The following is a 23,563-nucleotide window of genomic DNA, read 5'->3' as shown; positions in this document are numbered from 1 at the left end:
TAAATCATTATAAACTTATTGCATTTTAAAACATTACTTTGCTCACTGGTTTTATTTATCATGCTCAAGAATTGATCATTAAGTCGAGAACTTTAAAAAACATAAAACATAAAAAAAAATAATCAGGTTTATAAAAGGAAACAAATTTAGGTATAGAGTCATACAATAAATTTTATTATTCGAGTTTTTTTCAACGAGTTTCTTTTAATTTTTTTTTAATTATAATTATTTTTAGATATTTTTTACATAAATTTATTAAGTACGTAAGTTTTAATTGAATTACGCTTTATAAAAATCAGTTATAAATTTTAAATACACATAACAATAATTACTAAGTTTTACTAAAACATACTTTTACTAGCAAGTTACTGTAGAAGTGAAAATGAACTAGCCATGAACTTTTATAGTAAGCAAAAAAATTATTAAATACCATTTAAAACTTTCATAAAAAAAGGTCATTATCCACTAAATTTTATTGTGCAGTGTAAAGAGAAACTTATAATTTATGCATGACAATAGTGAAAACGTTTAAATATTATTTTATTAAATAACCTTCCAGTAAAATTAAAACTAACAACTTATTGACATTTGAATTTAATTTTTTTAAAACTACAGTCTTTACGAAACATAATGATATTCCTGAGTTTTTATAGTTTAAAAAGTTCTTTTTTTTATTGACTGTAATAAAGCTGAACTACATATGTAGATTAAAGATTAACACATATATGAATGTTTCAGTAGTTGTTCTGAAAAAATATGCTTAAAACTATTAGAAGTTTTTTTATTTAATTAAACAAAAAACCGGTGGGAAATAAAACAATCAATAAATTAACATTAGTATTTTTACTGTATATTTAATTTTGTAGCTTGTTGTCTTTGTTATGTTTGTATGATGTATAATACTAAGTGGAAATTGTTAAACACCAGCAGATAATACAAAAAATTCTTTAGACTTTGTTAAAAATGTACTAGAAGATAATAAAGAAAAACTTTATCGAAATATTTCTTTTAATCCGTTTCTTAGGCGGAAAACTGTTTAAGTTTCAAAGTTTTTAATTTTTTACCTACTAAAAATACTATTAGTAAATTATAAACAACTATTTAAATTTATTATTTTTTTGTCTGCAAACTGATCAATCTCAATAAAATGTTAGTTAATATTTTTTACAACTGATTACGCCTAAAACCTAAAGTAAAGGTTTATATTGTTTTTTTTTGATGTTTAAATTTGTAGCAAATATTATTTGATTTTAAAAACACTAATGTTTCAACTTGTTAGATGATTGATGATTAATCTGTATTAAGTTATGATGGTTTGTCAAAAAAAAATCATTTGATTATGAAAGAAGAAAAACGTTTGTTTAAATAAAAAATGTTTGAGTAAAGGTCTAAACATCTGAAGCTTTCTTAATTTAAGTATGTGCCTAATCGTTGGTTATGCTGAGTTCATACTTTAATGGAAGTTTAAAAAAACTTTAGTTTTTAATTTTAGAAGAAAACACTTAGTAAAAGGAAAAAGTAAGTTATACTGCGTGAAATTAATGAATTTGAAAAGTTTTCTTGAAGTTATGTTTTTACGTTTTTCATACAGTAAAAAAAAATTAAACATGTAAGGCTGTTATAGCTGAAAGTTTCAAATACAACAAGTTAATAAATTTGAACAACATTGTAGCTACAACTCGTTTATGAAATAAAATGAAATATTTGTTTTTTTTTTGTTTGATTGGTATACATAAAAATCTTATGGGAACTATATAATTTACACTCAAATGCTATTTAGGAAAGTTAAATTAAATCTTTCAAAAAACTTTATTGAAAACAAAAAAATACTTTTCGCAATGTGTATATAAAACATATACAAAATAAAAAAATATACGTTTAGTTTTAGATTGACTGTTTTTACTTTTTATAAAACAAAACTTAATTTTAAATATGTGAGAAAAATAAAACAATTTAATTTCAATAGCTGTAACGCTTTATGTAAAAACAAAATCCATAAAATTTCAGATATAAGCGTGTTTTTTTACAGTTTAAATATAATATTAAGCGAAAGCATTTAATTTGTAGGTAGTCTTATATTCAAAAATGTTAGAAAATATCATGATTAAACATTTACATAAGGTGTTTTACTAATTCAACCGTGAAGCCATTCTTTTTACATCTCGTTTAAATAAATATGAAATACTTTGTTAGAAGCATTTGAATTTAGTGTTTATTGTTAAAAGTTGGTGCTATAATTTTACTCAGATTTTACTTTAATGCTTAAGTTTCTTAATTTTTAATGCATTATTAATATCTTGAACTTTTTTTTTTCTTTGCGTTGTATATTTTTTAATAATTAAAATTGAGCTTTAAGTTGTGTTAAAAGTTTTTAATTTATTATTTGAAAATTTAAAATAAGTGATTTTTTTCATGTTATTAATTGTTTCTAAATTACTTATTTTTAGCTAGTAACTTTTTCTTTTATCAGCTAAAAAATGTGAGATATTTGAAGTACTATTTGCTACTATTTGAAGTAGTGTAACCATGAAAGCTTATTTTCATAATCATTTAATTTGTTTATAAAGATAATTAAATATTAATTTCAATGGAATAAAAGTTGTTCATTCACGTTTTTATAGCTAGCAATAAAAGTATAACTTAGTTGTTTTATGTTTAGAAGTGTAAAATTACATTTATAAACATTTAATTTTACTAAAAATACTTGCCTAAAAAACATTAAACTTATAAAAGTGAAGTCTAAAACATATTTTAAAATAGATTTCATAATTCACCATATGAAACTAATTGTCTGTTAAATCTTTTTTTTTTCGAAAAACTTTCCAGAGCTTATTTCTAGCAACTAATAATAGAACAGTTTTATTACTGTTAAGTTCAGCTTTAAATTTTAAATTTTTTAAATAAATAGAAATATTTTAAGTTGCAATAATAAATAAGTATTATTTGAAAGTTTTAACATTTAAACTTTACAGCAAACCACACAAGCTTATAAATATGGTGCTAAACACAATTATCATATCAATAAATGCTTTTGTTTGGTTTGTTATCAATACAACTGGGGAAGTTGGTAACCCATTCCAACTGCAACATCATTATTCAAGTGGATCAACGTTTTATTCTGAAGTAAGTAACAACGAGTTATATGAAATAGTTATGGACGAAAGAACTGAAAATCTGACTTCTACTCCACAGTTTGAACTTATCAAATGCTGGTATGTCGCATATTTGTTTAATAAAAATGTTCATGCTAATTTCATACAAGAATTTTGTGCAGTTTTTACATTACTAAAATTTAAAACAGACTACACATTACAAACATAAAGCTATTCATGACAATTTGATCTTTTTCATTAAAATACTTTATGTTACTGTTATCAATTAAAAAAATTGAAAATAAGTTTTAAACTATTTGACTGCTACCTTACTGAGTAATCATAAAATGTTTTACAAGTGTTCTGTAAAATCTAAACATAATTTATTTTCTATACTAGTTATAATAACAAAATCTACTTTTATACATCATGTGAAAGCATGATAAAGCGTTTGTAGATTGACAACTGCAAGTTTTCCGGTTGTGACTGACTGATGAGTCCTAATAAGGACGAAACCAGTCTCAGTCTACCGAGAGCTTGTGGTCTGATGATCAAATTGGTATGATCAATCTCTTTAGTTAAACTTGAGCTTGTTTCACGGCATACGAGAGTCCAGGCTTCTGGTCTTGCTTTGCAGACTTTCGCCGATGGTTTTGTTATTTTTATACAAAATAAAAAGTCAATTTTTTTTTTGTTTTAAAAAACTCAAATTTGTACAATACTTTTGAGCTTTAATTTTATTATAAATATTTCTTAGGTTTCTTTTAGTTTTAAACATAGCTTGTACATTTAGTTTAAGCCTAAATGTCTAAAATATGTTTGTTTTAGTTTTCAAAGTTAAGTTATACTTGATGAGCCCTACAGGGCGAAACAAGTTCATTGAAGTATAAAGTTTGTGCTACAAAACTCACTCATAAAAAATTAAACTTTTTGTTTACTATATCATGTTGATCTACTTCTAAACTAGTTTAATTTATAATTATTTAACTAAAACATACTTTTTTATTACTGTCTAACAAAATTCTTGTTGAAAGAACTGCCATGAACTTCATATTTAACACAAGTTTTTAACCCAAGGTTAGGGGAATTTCCGACTGGGAGCAACTGCGAACCTTGTAAAAATTTCTGCGAAGGTATTGGAAGACATAGCTGTCAAACAATTTGTGCTGGTTAATGAACATTTTGTTTGTAAATTGTACCAAAATTTTTGTTAAGTCTTGTTTTAAAATTCTAATAAAGATTTAACAAAGTTTTATTCTTCTCTAATCACTTTTCAACAACTTTACCAGTGTTTACTAAAAAGCTAGTTTTCAATTGAAAAGTTTTCTTTTATTTATATATTATTTAACATTTTTGGATGAATTTTGTGCCAAACAAGCAGAATTCTGAGGAAGACATATAAGTCTAATATTTTTAGGAAGACATTAACCGTGAAACACGTAAAGCTTATTTTATAAAATATATTTACATGTATAATAATATTTTATATATAATAATTTACATATTAATTCAATGTTTTCAAATGCTTATAAAATATACAAATATAAATTGGATTTATAGTTTTTGTGGCTGTAACAAAGTTTAATTATTTTAAATTTAAAAAAATACTAGCTACTACTCAAAGTCAACTTTTTTTTCTTTTAGAATATCTTTTGCATCACTTTGGTGAAAGGAGAATAGATAGAAACAACGAAAATATTGTTATTTTTGCCTTGTTTGTTAATGTCGTTTTTATTATGGTAGTTGTTGCCTTCTTTAAAGTTGCGAGACTAATTAGTAAAATGGATGCTGAAGACATTAAGATAAAAACAGGTTTCTTACTTGCTTGTTAATTAATGTTTTTTCATTACTTAAGAAAACTTGTAAGGTAGCTTGTATAAAAGCTTAATAAATGCTGTTGAAGTATAAATCACTAACTAAAAGTTATTACAAAAACAATACTCATGTAAAAGAATTATTATTTTAAGTGTTTTACAAATTAATACTTATTTTCATAAATCTGCTAGAAAACTTCAAGTATTAGCTGTAAAACTTATTGTAACAGTTAACCTTTAAAAGAATAAATAATATATATATATAATAAAATTTTGTTAGTATCAGAAGATGGAGAAGTACAGTACACAGTGTTATCGGTTGAAAACATGACAGAAAATATCTGAAATTAAATCAGTGTTCTATCTTTACAACAGTCGAAAGTTTAAGTTTAACGAGCCAATTTAAATCGATCAATGTCAGCATTTCATTGAGCGTTAATTTTATATAATTTTTATTATTTTATCAATAAATCGTTTTCTGTAAAATCTTTTTCAAGTACTAATTATTGCTCACCAACTTATTTTACAAACACCACTATTGTAATGTTTTGCTGTTTAGTGAGATTTTTTTTTCTCTAACTTTCACTTGTGCGATTTGTTGTACAATTGAACTAACGCATATTTCTTTTAATATTTACTTCTGTTTGCTTTACAAAGATGTTTCATTTCTTTTCACGTGTAGCTTTTATAAATTTGAACTTTTTAATATATAATTTTTTTTAAATTTGTGTTTCTTTTTTTTTACATTTTTTTGTTAGTTTAAAGCATATAACATGTAATTTTATTTTTTTATCTATAACGTTATAGAAACTAAAACTGCAAACAGGTTAAAAGTATTTATTTTATTTTAATTTATAAAGTTTAATTAAAGTTGTAACTGTGAACTAACACATTATACAACAACTTAGTAGTGATTGTTTTAATTTTTTTTCAGCTTTATGTTTTTACTAGTTTAGCCTAAATGTTTGTAAGAAGTGTTTTTTAGATGTTAAACAAATGTGATCAAACTAATATTACAAAATGTCGACTTTTGATTTAAGTAAAATTCAACTTTCAGTTTACAAGTAAAAATTTGACAGTTTCAAGTATAATTGAAATAAACATTTGTACAATCATAAAAGTGATTGATCATCACTGCAAAACTTCTAACCGATAAGATAAAATCTTGTTATCAAGTTTATCTTTAAAGTTATTAATAAAATATTTTCTTTTAAAGCATTAGATAAAACCAAAAGATTCTACAAATATTTTAAATAGCTATAAAAGGTACAATATTAAGTAATTTCATTAATTTGTACACTTATGTTTCTATTAACTAAACAAGAAATATATTTAATAATAAACCTTCACATTCGGAAATAAAAAGTTTAGTTTTTATAACATTATATGTTAATTAACTAGTATTTGACATTATAAGGAAGCTTCAAAATAAAAGAATAATAACCCACAAGCTTTGACTGAAGTTTTTGTAAAGAAACTAAAAGTATTAAAATTACTTTGAAAAAGAGTAAGATAATTAGTTACATAGTTTTTACCAAAAAAATCATAAGCTAAATAAAATACGCTAAGAACTGTTGCAGAAAACTTATAATTTTTAATTTTAAATACTTTTAAGCAATTCAAAAAATGTTTAAACGAAATATTTTTTAAAATTTTAACTAAAAAAGTACTAACTTTATGCAAGTTTTAATCAAGAATAAAAAACTGACAAACTCAAAAAATTGATCGCGGGCCATACTTAACAAAATAACCGAACTTATGTCTTTAGTGGAACTTAGTTTTTTTAGCCCATGATCTTAGTTGGCGAAAAATGATTATAGTTTAAGTTTCAAAACAAAAAAGTTAAGCATATAAGAATAAACACCAATTTTAGTTAGTTTTATGCTTATTCAAACGACCAAAACTATCACTGTTATATAACAAACATAGAAACAAACTAAAAAAATAAGTTGTAACTTATTTACTAGAGTAAAAAAAAGTAGTTGTATTTCTTATAAACATACATTTTAGTTAATACTTTTGCTTATAAAATTCTTTACAACTGTATAGATTTGATTAGACTTTTAAATTAATACATTCAAATATACCTAAGATTTTTTTAATTACTACTATTTTTAAATTAATATCAAAAAAAGGAACAAAAATTTAGAATATATACTTTTTAGCTTTAGTATACTGTTAATCTACTAACAAAATAAATTTTACTTTATAAAAATGAAACTTGTAAGTTGACTTAAATAATTAAAATATTGTATAAAAACTGAAAAAAGCGTTGTTTTTTTTTTGTATATCAGGTATTTGAAGTATTTTAAAATCAATGGAAATTGATATTGAAAGAAATTAGTTTATGAAGTTTTTTACTTTGAACAAAAGTATTATAACATAATATTTTACCAGTTTCTCAACAGTTTAAATTTTTTAACATAAATTTTTAAATTTAATTCCCCTAATTCTCATTAGCTTTTTTCTTCTTTTTAGCTCTCAATATATACTTAATATACCAAAACATTCTTTATTTAGTCTAAATAAATATAAGTGTTAGATAAAGTAGCCTAAAACTTTACTTGAATTGTAGTAATTTTTTTAAAGATAATTTTGTTAATCTTTCGATAGTAAAATTAACTTTAATGTTGAATCTAGTTTACTATTTACAGTTTATCAAAGTAGAGTAACAGAAGCTTTCGATGTTTTTACACTGTTTACCAATTGTTAAAGAATTTAATTCATTACTACTTAAATAAGCATTAAAACAAACTAAGATAAACTTAATAGTGTTCAGACGCTTATTCAAAGGTAGATAATTACAAAGTCAAGATTTTTTACGTTTCAACTTTTATGTTTACTTATTTTTCTCAAGTGTTTTGACAGCTTAAAGTTTTATTAACTTGTTTGAGTAATATCTAGTTTAAGAAAATACTTAAAAGTAACTTTAGTTGATAAAGCAGTTATTTAAATTTTTGATTGAAAAAAAAGAACAGAAAAGCTAATTTCAAAACTGCTTTTCTTCACTAAGCAAACTTTCACTTCAATTTTAAAACAAAATAACATTATGTTTTTAAAGAATGCAAATATAAAACTATTGAAACGAGATATGAATCATATTATACTAACGTTATTAATTCATATAAGCTATACCGTTGAACTCAATTGCTTTATATTAGACAAAAATATATCGAAAAATAAACAGTTAGAGTAGTGCTTTAACACATAACCAATATTAATAAACCAATTCTACCCAACTCATATGATAGCTAACAATGAGGTATGTGTTCACCTTACTAGCTGTCCTTATGACGTCACGATTGGTTTTGTCTTTTCCGGCTCGTGAGAAAAAACACGTCGATACTCAGCAATTGCAAAACTCCGCTGCAATTTGAACATCGCGAAAACGAAAAAAAAAGTTGCAGGTAATAAAATTTTACAAAACTTTATAAATTATTTGCAGTAAATTAGTTTAATTTGAACTTACATTTTATTAGCTTGTTCAACGAAACTGGAAAAAATTAAGTCAAAGTCTTTTTATTTTTTAACTCTTAATACTTTTGTGCATTAGAAGAGAAAATTAAAGAGATATTTTTTAACTCGTAATGTACACTAAAAGTACACTTACAACTTTTTTTTTCGAATTTTGAATTTGCTTCACAGGTTAGAGGGGTATGTAGATGAGAGCGAGTGTAGATCTTGTGATAAAATTTGCATTGTCAAGTAAAGTGTCCAAGTTAGTTTACAGTTTATTTGTTTCAAGTTTTTTTTATCAGTTAACTGTTAACTTTTACAAAAGTTGCAACACACCGCTTTGGAACTATCTTTAATGATAGTGCACATGGAGTTTGTTATGTTCTTTTAATGAGTTGTAAGTATAAAGCTATCAGTTATAAAATGTCACTTAGGGTACGTGCTACTTCGTTACAAGAATGATATTGACAATACAAACCACAAGCAAAACGTAGCGTTTTACTTTCTTACTTCCGTTGTAATGACCTTGGTTGCAATCGCATTGCTGGTTTGGGTGCGTTACAGCAAAATACTGTGTTGCAGAATACGTTGTAGAACGCAGAAAAATAATGAAGTAGTACAAGAAAAACAAGGTTTGTAATGTTACTATGTTTTATGAAAACATTAATATTTTTCTTTTACTTGATGCAACTTATCAAATTTGTTGTATGCGCTTTTGTTTTTCGCGCCAAATTTTTCAGGTCTCGGAATCAACGAAAGCCGGACGACCGACTTGACTGCTTCTAGAGGCTCAAGCAGGGAAAACACCAGAATCGAGACCACTCGTCTAATTCAACACCAGGAAAGTGAAATCGGTCGGGGTGAAAACTCAGGTCAGAGGGCGTGTGGGGAAGCGAGCTTCAGTCGGAACAGTGAGAGCAACTGGGCATGCAGAAGGTGTTTCAACCAGATACCAACTACCGACAACCACAGTGACGATTCTAATTAGTTTTGAATTTTTCTAAACAGTTGTCATTTGTGCTATAGCTTCTAACATAACCGTATTTTATTTATATTAAAATTGATAATTGTTTGAACTTGTTAATTATCGCAGTTCTTTTTAACAATGGTTTTAGTTAGGAAAATAAGTTTTATGAAGCTGGTAGCGGTATTGTTTAATGTTGCACACATGTTGCCTTCGACAAAAACTTGTGCTTAAACTTTTAAACTTAATCTGTTCGTTTTATTTAACAAGTTTGTTTTTGTAATAAGATATGTTTGATTTGACTTTTTAATGAACTTGGTTTGTTATCATATAAATTAAACCGGTTCACTACAGGTTTTAAATAAAATTAATCTAGGTATAATAAAGGTTTTTAAGTAATTTAAACTATTAGCTTTTTGTATAAAAACATTAAATACTTTATAAAGTATATAAAGTTCAAATGATTACACAGATTTACTAACTTAAAAGAAATATTAAAAAATTATCATTGTTAAACTGACAGTAATTAATAAGTAAATTTATACAAAAAGTAAATTCAAATAAAAATAATATTTAAACATAATTAAAATATTACGAAACTGTTTCCAAGTATTATTGCCATTGATTAATTAGTAAATGTTATTTGACAAACAATATAAATAATTTTCCCCTATAGTAAGGTAAATGTTTTGATATCCTAAGAAATGTTTCATTTTGTAAGAAAAAAGCTTATTCATTACCTCAAAAGTTTTTTTCCTGTAGTTTTAGCTAAAAACATTTTGATTTATTGATGAAATGTAATTTTCTAAAAGCAACTTTTTTTAAATGCTGCTAAAAGTCGACCAAACTTTAAATTTTGTTTTATAAATTTTAAATGAGAAAAACTTTAACAACTGAAAACTAACGTTTTAAAAAAAGTTAGATTTTAATTTAACCAGAAATGTTAAGGTTTAATTCCATAGTATATAATAATAAGTGCATGTTTACTGTTTTTTTTACTTTTGCATATCATTTAGATATCTTTGATCATTGAAGTTATTTCTATAAAAATAATGTTAAGCATTACTTCACATTAGGCATACAACTTATTATATTGTTAACAACTTGAAACAAAAATATCGCATCAATAATAATATAAAAACGTTTTCGATAGTTGAACTATCTGTATTGTATAATTTATTAAACTGATATCAGTCTTTAAAATTCTGGTGTTACAAAAACTTTTTCATTTTTATTCTATACAAACCATGTTAGCTGAACTGAAATTAATAGAACTTTAACGATTATTAAAAACAAAGTAAGATAAAACTAAAAGCGTTCAAAATTTTATTTAAGTGAAGTAAGTTGTAAAACGGTTTTTTTAAGTAAAATAATATATATACTTCAATTATAACTTATAATAACTAGTTGTAATAAGTATTCTAAATTTTTCATCATTATTTATTTTAAATTATAACATAAGGCCTTTATTGTTAGTTTCAAACTACAAAAATATGTAAACTTAAATGATATTGAAAACAAAAGAAGAACCAATTAAAGAAAACTAACTACAAATGTTATACTTTTGATCAACTAGAAGTCAGCTTTAAAAGTTTTTTTAACTGAGTACTTTAAGAAGTTTTTAACGTTACATCAAAACAAAAAAGGTATACCTTAAAAAGAAATATCAAAAGATTAAAAACACTATTACAAAATATTAGCAGAAATAAATACATCAGCGTACTGCAAACTCGTTTCTTTTTCAACAATTTCTGACTCAAGGTTCAAAATCTTGTTTCACGATCAAAGCATTGTTTACCAGTGTATCACCTGATGAAAAACAGTTTGTTAAGTTTTATAACATAAGATAAGCAACTTTGATATGTGCAGTTTACTATATTGTTATAATTCAAAGGGCGCAATTTTTGCTACCGAAAACTGGCAGTAAATAAAATATTGAAATTGCACATCTTTATTTAAATAAGCCCTTTAAATTTCAGTAAATTGAGCAGTCTTTTTTTTTTATATAAGACAAATAACTGAATAAGTTTTATAACAGCAAACCCCATTCTAGCTTTGATTATTTTTATCTGTAAAACTTTTATGTCGCCAGTCATGGTGTTGAGCTTTTCAATAGAGTGTGTTGAGCTATCATCTCGTAGCTTACTGCTAAATATGAAGATAAATTCAAAATTTAAAAGCACAAATGCTTAAATGTCTTACTACATGAGTCATTGATTTGGAAAAAACTTTGTTACTAGATTAATCATTTCTGTAAACTTACTAACTATTTTAAATATCTTAAAAGCGGTCTGGATATACTTTAAAATGTTTACACCTTTCACACATTTTCCAAATTTTCCATCAAATTCATGTTCTGTATAACTAACAGTTGAATTGTCCAAAGTGCATTAATGTTCATCATTGCAATTATATGTAACACTGAATTCAATTTGATGACTAGAGCTTGTTTTAACAACTGTATTCACTTTTTTGGCAAACTTTAGAAGAAACGTTTCCGCAACGTTTCCGCAACTTGGTAGTTTGAGAAAATCAAAAACAACACATCAGTTGTAGCAAAATATTATCTTCGTTTTAAAATCTTCTTTTTATGGTATTAAAGTTATATTTTACCGGATTAACAAATTAAGTTCAGAGCGGATCCGAATCCAGATTACATAATATTTTCAAAACTATAACACTCTATATAAGTACAAATGTTTTTTCTTTCGTCTTTTGCTGAAATAAGGCTGAGTTGACGAGTCACGTTAACTAGAAAAACATATTTTCAGCATTAAAAAAATGTTTGAAAAAAAAAAATCCATAACTCTGTTAAAAAAACATCAGAAAAGGTCTAACAGAGCCTAAGCATGGACTTATGTATGCCGTCAGACAATCTCAAGTGAATATAAAGGTTTGTTCATACTTGTTAGACCATCAGACTACGAGCTTTCAGTAAAGTCTCAGTCTTGTGGTAACATGGTCAAAGTGGTATTAACTTTACGTTAACTTACAAAATGCTTAGTTAATTTTTAACGCATTGTTTTTAATATTTAACAATAAAACTACAGAATTTTTGACATAAAGGGTTATAATTTACTAAAAAATACTTTTTATACATTTTGAATTCAAGTTATAGGGATTGCAGGTTCCATCATCTTTACAAACAAAACGTAAATTTTTTGGTGTAATATATCCTGGTTTAAAACTAAACTAAACTTTTCTCTGGTTTTTAATTACTAATTTCTTTTTCCAACAAATTCGGGTAGTCTCGTACACTCTATAGAAATGCAGATATATATATATATTAATTAAATAAAAACAAAAAATGTTACCACAAGTTTTATCTAAATAGTTTGTCAAAAAAAAACAACCGTTGTTAATACTTTTGATTAACTTATTTTGCAGCCTTAAAAAATATTTTTTTGTATAAAAAATAAAGTTTATCCCCAAATTTTGATTGTTTTCTTGACTTTTTTTAGTTTCTTACACTTTTTTTTGTGTCATTTTCTTTTATTATTTAAGAGGAGTAAGTCGAAATAACAATAACGGAAATGCATAGCAAAATTAAAAATGCTTTATTAATTATATTGAGACGCTTAAGCATAGTAGTAAAGTATTTTTAATAATGTTTAGTTTAAGAGCACGGTAATTTAGGATTAAATTATGAAATTATAAAGAATAAAATGTTACTGTCTAAGATTCTTTTAAGTATACTTGTAATAAACGTATATGTATTGTAGAAAGTATTTTATAATTTCACACTAAAGTATTGTCAACTTTGCTGGTTATGCAGAAAAAACGACAATTCAAATTCCGACTATTCAAATTCTTAGAAAAATCTTATAAGGGCTACAACTAAAAAATTAATGTATTTTTATCAAATATAAAAAAGTATATACGTAGGTCTTATTAATATCTACAAGCCATTTTTTTATTTTTGCCAAACATTAGATATTTATTGAGATATGGCTTACATAAATTAAAATACATAGTTATTTATATAATTTTTAGAATATCTTTAAAAATATTTAAGATTTTTCAAATAAAAAGAGTGGCTTGTAGATATTAATAATATCTACATATGTAATTTTTATTTTTTACAAATTTATATTAGTTTTTGAGATATAGTCTTTTAAATATTTTGTAAAGAACTTAAATTGTCGGAACTTGAGTTGTCGGAATTGGAACTGTCATGTAACCAGGTTTTTATTTAAGATAAATATAAAAAGTTACTCAATAATGCTTACAGTTGTAATTTAATCATTATCATAATATGTAATATTTAGTAACAAAAAAATTATAGATTTCGAACATAAGCCGTAAAATTTGATAATTCCACTTGCTTCATGTCTAGCTCCAAACACTTCCTCTAAACATGAGCATTTTAAACCAAAGCTCACCTATTTTATAAAAGATTTTTATAAACTAAATTTAATCAAATTTAAACTTTCGATTTGTGCATTGCAACAGTTTTACTGGCATAAGAACAAGTAATACTTAGTTTTTATGTTTAAATCTAAGTAGTAATCCACTTTGGATTTAGATTAAGTTATAAATCTAACATTTTATCTAACAAGCTAATAAAATCTATAAATAATGTGAGTTTAGATTAGATTTAAATTTACTAAAAAGCTATAATTTTTATGTTTAAATAAATTATAAGCGACAAAAACGCTTAATTAAATTGGATCAAGTTTAAAATGATACTTTTTGTATTTAAAACTATTCAAATAAGTTAATTTCGTCAATTTAAATTCGATTAAAAATTGTAATAAATTTCTATTTTTCCCGTTAAAGTTTTTATTATCTTTGCTTTTGTTATGACCGTTCTATTTTAAAATTTAGTAGATTAGTAAATTTTATAATTTTTAATTGTTTATGTTAGAGTTGAAAATTGCGTTCCAGCATGAGCTTAACAGATAAAATTAAAGTGATTAAAAAAATCTACTTACATTGTTATAAACTTTGATACTATGACCTTATGAAAATTAGTTCTAAAAGTTTCATAGCGTTATGTTTAATGCTAATTTAATAAAATATTATCTAAATTTTGTTTAATTACGTCAAATTCCATGCGAGTATAAAGATATGCGGTAGTAGAAGTAAAAAAAGTTTAACTTACCTAACGGTAGGACTTTTTATGTGTACTATTTTATGGGCACTATTTTATGTGTAGAATTGCTGCATTCAATTATACACATAAAATAGTGCCCATAAAATAGTACACATAAAAAGACCTACCCCTTACCTAATCGAGTGAAAATGATCTAAAAAAATTCAAAAATATTTAATAATGTATAAGTAAGTGATGTACTTATGGTTTAGTAAATAAGAGGTTACATACGTTTCGCTATTAAAGCATGGTTGAAATATAAGTTAAGAGTAACTTATAAAGATAATCGAAATATTACGAAACCGTTTCCAAGTATTATTGCCATTTACATGGGTTATAAGGTACTTGACAAACAATACAAATGAATGTTTATCTCCTCTAACTAGCGTAAGTGCGTTGAAATTTCAAAGGATGTTTTGTATCTAAGAAAATATGTACCAAAACCTATATTATGAAAATTTTATATATTACCTCGAGTGAAAATATTTATATAATAATTTTAGTTTTTTTTTTGTATAATTTTAAAATTCAAATTTTTATAGGCAATACTCTTTAACCTAAAATGTTGATCAAATATAAACTTTATGCTTTATTTTTTAAGATTTTGTTTAAGCATAGGATATACTACTAAACAATCGATCAAGTTTTAAACAGTTTTTTTTAAACTAGTTTATAAAAAACCAGTAAATCTTTTTAAGACAAATTCTAATTTTGCTCAGTTATTATAATCACTATCTTCTTAAAAACCTTCAATGTCACTAGATTTCTTGTATGCTTCTTTGTCTTACAACTTATAAAAAGTTTTCGAAAAAAAAAACTCAAGAAAAGTACAAAAAAAAATATGTTTTGTGTTAAAACTCATTTTACACCAGGTTTTTTTTTAATTAGATTATGCATTAAGTTTATATCTGGAAAATAAAATATAAGTTTAGAAAAAGATAAATATACTAATAATCTTGATGGAAGTATGTAAGTAAAACTAGTGGAAAATTTAATATACCTTTAGTTTCAAAACATGATTATAATTAAAGTGTTGAGATAATAACTGCTTTAACTTTAAATACATATATTAAACAGAAGTTTCAGACATGATTCATTCAAAAAAAAAATATTACTAAACAAACAAGTAAGATCGATTTCAACTACCACTTATCAATTACTTTTGTTAGCAACTAACTTAAAAATTAAACTTTGAGTAAGTAAAAAGTTAGAGGTTTCATCAGAAAATATACAATTCATACCAATTAGCATAATTAAGCAAAATTATTTAGAGCTATAATTATTATCATGTTATCCGTTTTAAGACACGATAAATTTTATAGTTTGCATATAAAGTTTTCTGGTTTTAAAGTTGTAATTTTAATTTCTATATTAAGTAAAACTGTTTTTATTTTCTAATGCTTAACGTAAACAAATTGAATCAACTTTTGTGTGATTAACTCATACGTTCTTGTAATTAATAGCTATAACAATAGAAAGCAATAACAACTTTCTACTAATCTTTAAACATAAAAATGTTAAAGCCTTTCACCACTTTTTTATCATTTACAACAGTAAAGTTTTATTTTGAATAAAAAACGTTTGTTGATATTTAGGAAATTTAAAACTAAAAATTTTCGTGTATAACTTATAAGCCATACACTTGTTTTATAAAGCTTAGAAAGTACTTTACACTTAATTATGCTTAATAATGTATATAACACAAATATTCGCTTTATAAATTCAAAATAATAATTTTACTGAACTTTACTAGCAACTTTTTGCTTTTAAAAAAGTTAAAAAAAATTATAAAGTTTACTAGATAAGTAATACAAAGTGAACTTTTTGGTCTGTTTAACTTCCAACTTGGTAAAAAGAGGACAAGTTTTTGTAAGTCACTTCAATCAAACAGGTTTTTAAGAAACAATTACAGCAAAGCATATATAAAATTATTATTTTTTGGTTATCATGGTTAATCTCTGCGTTTATTTTCGTTTTTTTACAGTTAAAAACATTTTTTACAGCAACTTAATTTAATAAAATGTTTAAAAATCACTGATTACTTGTTCAATATCGACTATAAGGTGTAAATTAGTTATTTCAAAAATTTTAGAACTTTCGTGTTATCTTCAGTACATAATTAGCTATTAACAAAATTAAGCAAATAAAAACTACATTTCGCGATATTAAACTTATCTAACAAAACTAAACAAGTGTTTAGAAAACCTTAAAGATAATTCAAAAAGTTTAAAAGTAGTAAATAAGTTTAAGTAATGAGTATTGTTGAAATATAAACCTAAATGGTAATATTAAGAAGTAAAACTTTATATGGTTACTTAAATAAATGAGGAGGCAATAAATCAAACTTTTTACTTCTGTTAATGTTTTTTGTGTGTTCAAGAAACATTGTTTGAAACAAATTTATTTAAAGTCTATAATTGTATGATTTTTCATTAACATATATTAAATTAAAAGTTATATTATACAAATTATATTCAAGTCTTAAACTAATTTTTTTAAAGTATATATTACGAGCGTTAACTTAGCTCGATTAAATTTTTTTTTTTGTAATTTTATAAAAATGTCCAAACTTTAGATCCAATTACTTCTTTCTCTTTAAAGCTAACTAAGATTTTTTTTTCTAGAGAACGCTCCTTTGCCTTTAATTTGAAAAAAGTCCATTGGATTTGGATTTGAATTTTTAAGTGTTTTTGGATATTTTTACTTTAACCAATGTTTTAGCCAGAAAATCTTTTTTTAGTTCTTACCTTGCTGTGTTTTCAACGGTTGGTGTTTTTTTCTCCAAGTTTTTAATATTTTTACAATATATACAAATATGCCGGTTGTAATTTTTAAAGATCCTCAATTTTCTAACGGTCACTGTAGCAAAAAGATATCTATAAAAACTTTTTTTAAGTATGACTATTTCAAAAGGCTTACGTTTTTTTTTATCTAATCTGTTTTTATGTAAGCGTGACCTATGCACGTTTTACTAAAATTATCATTATTTGAACTGCTTTAATGTGAGACATGATCCATGCACGTTTTACTAAAATTATCATTATTTGAACATGAAATCCCTCTTATTTATTTTAATCTTTGATCATCAAATTATTTGTCCTTACTTTTTAATTGCTCAAATAAAAAGGTGTTTGAAGTTCGACAGATCAAAGGTGTAAAAACAAATATTACAAAAACTAGGTAATCTAAGAGACTTTCAACTTTTAATTTATCTGTAAAAAATTGACAGTTTCAAGTTGAATGTAAATAAAACTTTGAACAAACATAAAATGATTGATCATTAGGTATTTCGTTACAATATTCAAGCGCTAAAGTAAATAAATTAATTTTGTTTGACTTTAAAGCAAAAAGTTATTATTTCTTGTTATCAGTTGTGTGTTTAACTTTTTTTATGATAAAGTTATAATTATACAGCAAAAAATTAAAAAAACAAGCTAAAAAACTTAAAACTTTTAAAACAAGCTAAAACTATTAAACTAAATAAAGTTTTTTTTATTATTATAGAATGATTGTACTTTTGTGATAAAAATAATATGTAAGAATTTATAAACCTTCGCTTATGTTAAAAGTACATGTTTTTTCAATGAAACAGTTTAAAAGCTTGATACCGATAAATTTTTATATTCAAATAATTTTTGGAATTTATAACAAAAATAATTCCTTATAAAAATTTCTGACGAAAACTGTTTGGTTTTATATGTTTAACGATTTTTTTTCTAAATATTTATGTTACGATATTTTTTTAAAATAAATAGTTTTGTCTACAAAAAATGTCCGTGCAATAGAATAAAAAAAATAAATTATCAAGAATGAAGTAAAACGCAAGTAAAAGTAGAGTAATAAATTTACTAGTATGAGTTTGTTTTTATACTAAAATAAAACACAAAGTAATAACCTTTTTACCATAAATATCAATTTATCACTACCTGCTTAACTTAGTAACCCTAGTAAATTTTGACATAATTGTGTTTTAAGATATATTAGTTATAAAAATTCTTAAAATAATCTAAATTTTGGCTAGTTATGTAAAAAAATCGAAAAGTCTTACGAGGTTTTTTATTCATTTGCCAGTTTAGTAAGGAAAATTAAAAGAGGTTGTTAGGTAAAGCTTTTAAAATAGAATAAAATACTAAAACCCAATGTAGAAAATTGGATATATAAAGAATTAATTTGAATATCAATATGAAATTTTGTTTCGATTAATAATATTTCGATAATAGCAAATATTACTTGAAATTACAAACTATACAATAGTCTTTAAAAAAAGACATACAATGCTTATTCGTTACCTCGATGAAAAGTTAATCTAAAGTTTATAACCAAAAACGTTGGTATTTAACTTTTAGATGTAACTTAGTGTGCTTAGTGAATAAGTTTTATTATAAAATTTAAATTTAGGTAAGGGGAATTAGAAATCAGTTAAGTTATCACTAACTAAAGTACATAAAAAAAAACAACTAGTAGCCGTTTACTGTATTTCTAATTTCAATCAAAGTCAAATGTTTTGTTTGGTATACAACTTTGAATTTTCTACAAGGCCTTTTTTATTAAAATTTTTAAACTGCAACAATACTATATTGTACAATAACCTGGTTAGCTATTATTTAGCATTCAAATTTATATATTTTTTCTAAAGTTTAACTACACTTTTACCAATATTTTTTTAAGATTTGCATAGTTTGTAATTTTAATAAATCATTTTCAGAATCACAGCTTGAAAATTCGTTTTGCGGTGAAACTGACTAAATTTAAATTTTGTAATAAGTTATATTTTTAAATATAGTATTGAATTGATTCACGTGTTAAATATGTTTTAACAATATATCTAACTATTGCCATTAAACAAATATTGGTATTTGAAAAACAGTACGAATTCTGTTTATAATAAGCGGAAATGTATTGAAATTTCAAAAACAATTTTAAGAAAAGAGAACGCTTATTTATTACCTCAAATATTTTTTCAAGGCTTGATTTTATAGATCTTATTCCATTTTTAAAATTTATTTTTTTAAAGAATTATATCTGAACTAAACACTGCTAAAAAATTACTAAACTTAAATTTTTTATAGGTCTTGGTTTAGAAGTGCTTAAATAAATGAAAGCTAACGTTTTTAAACCTGTTAAATTTTACTCTAACTTGAATTGTTAAGTTTTTATTCCATAATTTTTAGTTATCAATGCATGTTTCACTGTTATGTTTTGCTTTTGCATAGCTTTTAAATATCTTTGTTTATCAAAGTTTTGCTATAAAAGTAATAAAAACTTTAATTTTGCATAAGATATCCATCCATAAAACTATTCAGTAGTCATTTAAGTTGTTTTATAACAAATTACTATTTAAATAACTAGTATCAATTACTGTGTATTTAAAAACAACCTCAGTCGACCGAACGAAAAAAAAGAGATATAAATAAACTTTTCTGTTTTGTTTAATAGCCCGCCAAGACCAGGTAAATGTTTATTTAGATTGTTTCAATTCTAACAAGTTTTATACCAAGTTTGTTTAGCATTAGCACTTATTTAATTTTTAACATTTGATTATTACGTCATTTAATATTTTAAAACTTTAAACTTCAGTATGATTTTATTTCAATTTGTATTCATTCCAATTCAGTAAGAAACTATTTCTGATGAGCCTTACTACGAAAGTACAAAAATAAATCTAAAGAAAATGAAATGTATTCTGTTAAATATTTTTAAAAACTTATTTAAAAAAGATATAGAAAAAATCTAAGTAAGTACAATTTTGTATTGTAACTCATTTCTATAGCAACTGTATTTTAATTTGGTTGTAAATTTTATTTTTTTGGTAAAATTTGTATGAGATCAGGTATACAAAAATTTTAGAAGTAGTGTGTAAGTAAAACTAGTTGCTATTCTAATATATCTTTAGTTTCAACATATAGCTAAAACTGAAAAAAACTGTAATAAATTATTGCTTTAACCTTAAGTACATATAATTGTTATCATACTATCCGTTTTTAAAAACGATAAATTTTCTAGTTTTCCATATAAGGCTTTGTGGTTTTAAAGTTTTACTTTTAATTTTTACATTTTGTAAATCCGTTTTTTATTTTTTATGCCTAACAAATTTAATCATCTTTTGTTGATCCAACGGTTGTACTCTAGTAATTAAAGCTCTATCAATAGATAACAATAATAATCTCAAAATATAAAAATATAAAAGCCTTTCATATCCAATAGTAAAACTTTAGTTTTAGTTACAAATGCTTGTTGATATTTAAAAAAATTAAAACTAAAAGTTTTCGCGTATAACTTATACGCCTTAAATTTGTTTTATAAAGCTTAGAAAATACTTTACACTTAATTATGTTTAATCATGTATATAACACAAAGATTCACTATATTAATTTACAATAATGTTTATGAACTTAACCAGCAACTTTTTTGCTTTTTAAAAAGTGAAAAAAATTATAAAGTTTACTAGATAAGTAATACAAAGCAAACTTTTTGGTCTGGTTAAGTTCCACTTTTCTAACTATCTGAAAAAATTTTTTTTTAAGTCGCTTTTAGCAAACAGGCTTTTCAGCAACAATAAAGTAGCAAATATTATTAATTATATTATTAAATTATACTTTTTCTATAATTAAAGTTTATTCATTATGGTTAATCACTGCGTTTATTTTCGTTTTTTTGCAGTTAAAATCATTTTTACAGAAATTAAATTTAATAAAATGTTTGAAAATCATTGATTACTTGATCAATATCGACTATAAATGTAAATTAGTTTTTTCAAAAATTTTAGAACTTTCATGTTATCTTCAGTACATAATTAGCTATTAGCGAAATTAAGCAAATAAAAAAAGTACATGTTGCGATATTTAAGTTATCTCAGAAAACTAAGCAAGTGTTGAAAAAAACTTAAACTTAAATTTAAAAAGTTTAAAAGTAGTAAATAAGTTCAATTGACGAGTATTGTTTAAATGTTAACCTAAATGATAATATTTAGAAGTAAAAATTTAATGTGGTTACTTAAATAAATGAAGAGGCAATTAATCAAACTTTTTACTTTTATTAATAATGTTGTTATGTGATTTCAAGAAAAATTGTTTGACATAAATTTATTTAAAATTTTTTACTGTACAATTTTTTCAATAACATATATTAAATTAAAAATTATATTATAGAAATTATGTTCAAGTCTCACACTCAATCTTTAAAAAGTATATATTACGAGCATTAACTTAGCTCGATTAGAATATTTTGTAATTTTTAAAAATGTTTAAACTTAAGATTCTTTTGTTTTCCTTATCTTTAAAGCTAACTAAGGTTTTTTTATTTATTCTAAAAAACGCTCCTTTACCTTCAGATAAAAAAAAACTTATTGGATTGGGATTTGACTTTTTGAGTGGGTCCATTTGACTCGATAACTGAAAAATTTTTCGTACACCATATCCCTGGATCAAATATTTTAGTGCTTTTTTTTTCGTTCAATAAGCAATAAAAGAGTTGATTGGAGTGTAAGTTTTCAAGTGTTTTTTGGATATTTTTACTTCAACCAATGTTTTAGCCAGAAAATGCTTTTTTTTATTCTTACTTTGTTGTGTTTTCAAGGGTTGGTGTTTTTTTTTCCAAGATTTTAATATTCTTACAATATTTACAAATATACCGGTTGTAAATTTTAAAGATCCTTTATTTTCTAACGTGCACCATAGCAAAATAATATCTATTAAAACTTCTTTTAATAACTTAATTATGACTATTTTAAAAGGTTTACGCTTTTTTTATCTAAATTGTTTTTTATGTCAGACGTGACCCATGCACGTTTTACTATTTTTATCATTATTTGAACATGAAATCCCTCTTATTTATTTTAGTCTTTGATCAGCAAATTGTTTGTATTTACTTTTTAATTGTTCAAATAAAATGTTGTTTGAAGTTCGACAGATAAATAGTGTAAAAACAATATTACAAAAACTAGGTAATCTGAGAGACTTTCAACTTTTAATTTGTCTGTAAAAAATTGACAGTTTCAAGTTGAATATAAATAAAACTTTGAACAAACATAAAATGATTGATCATTACGTATTTCGTTACAATATTCAAATACTAATGTAAATGAATTAATTTTGTTTGACTTTAAAACAATAACTTCTTATTTCTTGTTGTCAGTTGTGTGTTTAGTTTTTTTATGATTAAGTTATACTTCTACAGCAAGAAATTTAAAAACAAGCCAAAAACCTTAAAACTCTAAAACAAGCCAAAACTATTAAATTGAATATAGTTTTTTTTTGTTATTATACAATGGTTATACTTTTGTGATGAAAAATAATATATAAGACAAACCTTCGTGTATGTTAAAGTACACAACTGTTCAATATAACAATTAAAAGGTTTGCAACCAATAAATTTTTGTGTTTGAAAATTTTTTGGAATTTAAAACAAGAATAATTCCTTATAAAAAATTCTGACAAAAACTATTTGGCTTTATGTTTTCAACGGTTTGTTTCTAAATATTTATGTTACAAAAAAATTTTTTCAAATAATCAATCATGTCTACAAAAATGTCCGTGTAGTAGAATATAAAAAAAGTAAATATTCAAGAACAAAGTAAAACGCAAGTAAAAGTAAAGTAATCAATTTATTAGTATGTGTTTGTTTTTGTACTAAAATAAAAGACAAACAAATAAATACCATAAATATCAAATTATCACTAAATGCTTAACTTAGTAACTTTTATAAGTTTTGACATAATTGTGTTTACAGATATAAGAGTTATAAAATTTTCTAAACTCATTTAAACTTTGGCTAGTTATTGGAAAAAAATTAAAAGTGCTACCAAGTTTTTTTTTATTGGCCAATTTATTTAGCAGAACTAAAAAAGGTCGTTGGGTAAAGCTTTTAAAACAGAATAAAATACTAAAACCCAATGTAGCAAATTCGATATATTAAGAACTAATTTGAATTCAGAATGAATTATTTTTGAATTATAAAAATTTAAAGTTGCGAAAATAATTAAAATATTACGTAAATACCAAAACTAAAAGTAAATTCTACTTTTGTTTTTGCCGGTATATTTTTTCATTGGTGAATAAAAGTTGAGGCATTTTTTAAACACTAATGAAGTGAATTTTTTAAATTTTTTTTTAACAGTTTTTTAATTTTTTTTTTGGGTTTTTCT

At 23.8% G+C, this 23,563-nt stretch overlaps 1 protein-coding gene across 1 annotated transcript; it reads left to right on the top strand.

Moving 5' to 3' along the window:
* Positions 1-2,977: 2,977 nt before the first annotated feature.
* Positions 2,978-5,512, top strand: LOC145831959 (uncharacterized). The gene is made up of 4 exons (XM_082939316.1): positions 2,978-3,212; positions 4,170-4,261; positions 4,737-4,904; positions 5,187-5,512. The coding sequence occupies exons 1-4, from the start codon at positions 2,995-2,997 to the stop codon at positions 5,249-5,251; spliced, it is 543 nt and encodes a 180-aa protein (XP_082795442.1). The 5' UTR covers positions 2,978-2,994; the 3' UTR covers positions 5,252-5,512.
* Positions 5,513-23,563: the final 18,051 nt, after the last annotated feature.

This window comes from Thalia democratica, chromosome 3 (genome assembly GCF_965202585.1).
Source record: "Thalia democratica chromosome 3, ktThaDemo2.hap1.1, whole genome shotgun sequence".
NCBI classification, from domain to species: Eukaryota; Metazoa; Chordata; class Thaliacea; order Salpida; family Salpidae; genus Thalia; species Thalia democratica.
This window is presented reverse-complemented; position numbering and strand designations above follow the sequence as displayed.

Excerpts from the sequence above, each read along its gene's own strand:
- LOC145831959 (XM_082939316.1), top strand. The coding sequence starts at position 2,995 with ATGGTGCTAAACACAATTATCATATCAATAAATGCTTTTGTTTGGTTT. Across the intron at positions 4,262-4,736 it reads CTGTCAAACAATTTGTGCTG|AATATCTTTTGCATCACTTT; the intron begins GTTAATGAACAT and ends TTTTTCTTTTAG. Across the intron at positions 4,905-5,186 it reads AGACATTAAGATAAAAACAG|TATCAGAAGATGGAGAAGTA; the intron begins GTTTCTTACTTG and ends AAATTTTGTTAG.